At 33.3% G+C, this 2,786-nt stretch overlaps 2 protein-coding genes across 3 annotated transcripts in view; both read right to left on the bottom strand.

The window, feature by feature from the left end:
* The window catches only part of LOC106874887 (adhesion G-protein coupled receptor G6), a 27,220-nt gene extending 24,440 nt beyond the window's left edge, over window positions 1-2,780 (bottom strand). For both annotated transcript variants that reach the window (XM_014922800.2, XM_052977245.1), the window contains exons 1-3: window positions 2,758-2,780; window positions 1,686-1,741; window positions 784-941 (exon numbers count right to left, since the gene is read on the bottom strand). In XM_014922800.2, coding sequence (XP_014778286.1) covers window positions 784-941; window positions 1,686-1,741 — 214 coding nt within the window. In that variant the 5' untranslated portion in view covers window positions 2,758-2,780. The remainder of the gene's footprint in view (window positions 1-783; window positions 942-1,685; window positions 1,742-2,757) is intronic.
* The window catches only part of LOC106874872 (leucine-rich repeat and immunoglobulin-like domain-containing nogo receptor-interacting protein 3), a 28,770-nt gene continuing 27,904 nt past the window's right edge, over window positions 1,921-2,786 (bottom strand). Inside the window, exon 11 of the mRNA XM_052977115.1 lies at window positions 1,921-1,934. Within this exon, the coding sequence (XP_052833075.1) occupies window positions 1,921-1,934 (14 nt within the window). The remainder of the gene's footprint in view (window positions 1,935-2,786) is intronic.

The following is a 2,786-nucleotide window of genomic DNA, read 5'->3' as shown; positions in this document are numbered from 1 at the left end:
ATATATATATATATATATATATATATATATAAACGTCGCCTTTTCAAAGCCTATATAGCATATATATATATATATATACTAAATTGATAATTATATAATAATCATATTAAAGGGATCCCTCAAAATTTCCGGCCTTGTACCTTTAGTAGAAATGATTATCACTATCATTAAGTTGGTGAGTAAGCTGGCAGAATCATTAGCATGCTGGAGAAGATGTTCAGCAGTATTTCGCCAATCACTACGTTCTGAGTTCAAATTTTGCCGAGGTCAACTTTGCCTTTTATCCTTTCGGGGTCGATAAATTAAGTACCAGTGAAACACAGGGATCGATGTAATCAACTTTATCCTCTCCCATAAGCTGCCCTTGCAGCAAAAATTTGAAGTCATTATTATTTATTTTTGTCTATTATCATTATTGTTATTATTATTATTATTATTATTATTATTATTATTATTATTATTATTATTATTATTCTGCTGAGAGAATCTTTATCACGCGGGTGAAATAAATACCAGTGAAGCACTGGTGTCGACGTAATCGACGCATCTCCTACAAGGTCTTATTTCATTTCTGGAGTCAAGAAGACACGTTAATAAAAGTGTGTAACAGATGCTTGTTTCATCAACTCCGAAAGGATGCAAGTCGGCGGATTTTGAATCCAGAATGTAGCGACGTGCGAAATACCGCTAAGCATTTCATCGAACATATTAACGATTCTACCAGCTCGCTGCCTCAATGATGATTTTGAAGGCAATAAAAATTCTAAAAATTTCATCACTTACTTTCACGAATTAATATTTCCATATTTTCCGAAACTCCTTTGTCTTTCAATTCTTGTAAATTATACAAGGTGTAGGATACCTTCGTTTCAACATCATCTTTAATATTGCTTTTAGGCACCGTGCAGTGTATTGTAAATATTTCCGAATCATGAACTAACCTGAAATAGGATTTTCAAATAGAAAGGAAGTAATAATTATTATTAGTTTCAACAACACTCACCAGATTTTTTAGTACATGTCTGCAGAAGCATGCATAGTTATATGTGATAACGCATAGGCAGACACATCCTCATATATACGCATATACTCTACATACTGTATATATATATACGCATATACTGTATGCACTCACGTGCGTAAACGTATGCACATACATACACACACATACATTTATCTGCTTCTAAAGAAGATGACCTTGTTTTCATTATAGAACTCTAAATGTTACCATTATATAATACGGTCCACTGACTATCCAAACTTTTATTTACCGATTATGGATAGCAATGTGTCAAGGCTGATGAGTGTTGACAAAACATTCTTTACCTTGCTATCGATGCTATTACTACGAGCAGGTACAGAAAAACACCTGTGGTGTTGTTTTGCATTTATAATAAAATAAATATATACCAATTATAAAAATAATTTTTTTTTAAATATACAGTACAGTACTGTTTCTACTTCGCGGATTTTCACCTATCGCGGAGGATTTGGAAACGTAACACTCGCGACAGTCGAGGGATTACTGTATTACAAAGACTTGATTGAAAGTATGAATTTTGAATAGTTTGGGTCTAAAGTACAACATTATCAATTATTGTAATATTTTATATATGCGTTAAAAAGCACTGGAATACTTCGAGCAAAAACAAATTGGAATAATCGTGATAAAAGTTTATGCTTACCCACAATATTCAACTCTGAATATTCCATTTAGTTTTTTTGAAAGTCCGTTCTCCATCTGCAATGGATATATATATATATATATATATATATATATATATATATATATGTATGTATGTATATGCATACATACATGCATAGATACGATACATACATGAATACATACATATATATATACACGCACGCACACACACACATATACTACATATAATGTTTATGAACGAAAGGTTTTGCAAGTTAGGCAGAGAATGCTACAATGGAAGACTCATAGTATAATAGTAACTATAATGATACAGCATAATAATATTTATTCTCCGATTTTTAAATACATAGTACAGGATGCGTAAGATATTTGAGAACAGATTTATGTTAACAAAAAAAAAACAGATAATAACTTTATTTATCAAAAAATGCTATGAGGATAAAAATAAACCTTCTTTTCTATAATCTTATTCAATAAAGCCACCTTCAGCTTCAACAACTGCTTCTATATGAGATCTAAATCATCTACATGCTTGAATCAAGTGGTCCTGATTCATTTGGGACATTACACTGACTATGGCAGCTTTCAAAGAATCTTTGGTGTTATGGCCATGTTCATTGACCTCTCTCTCAGCAATGCTCCACATGTAATAGTCCAATGGATTGAGATCTGGGAAATTAAGAGGCTAAATGTTAGGGGTTATGTGATCATGAAAATTTTCAGCCACCGATTCCTGTGTTACAAGAGCCATGTGTGATAGTGTAGAGTCTTACTGAAGCACATATGACCTTCCATTGCATACACTGTCTATCCAGGGCTTAACAATTATTTCCAGGACCTCAATGTAAGTGGCAGAGTCAACTCTAAGGCCTTGTGGAAAGAAGGAGACATCACATGTCCTTTATTGCTGACAACCCCTAAATCCATAACACGCACACACACACATTCAAAAGCACGCATACTCACACACACACACACACACACACACACACACACACACACACACACACACACACACAGAGTCACAAGTACGCACACATATAAATGGAAGAGACAAAGAGAGAAAGAAAGAATTAATAAGTTATACTTACAACTTCGGCTATTTCTCTAGGAGCGGTTT

The sequence above is a fragment of the Octopus bimaculoides genome, chromosome 27, assembly GCF_001194135.2.
Source record: "Octopus bimaculoides isolate UCB-OBI-ISO-001 chromosome 27, ASM119413v2, whole genome shotgun sequence".
In the NCBI taxonomy this organism is placed as follows: Eukaryota; Metazoa; Mollusca; class Cephalopoda; order Octopoda; family Octopodidae; genus Octopus; species Octopus bimaculoides.
The sequence above is the reverse complement of the archived record's forward strand: the minus strand, read 5'-3'. Positions and strand labels throughout refer to the sequence as shown.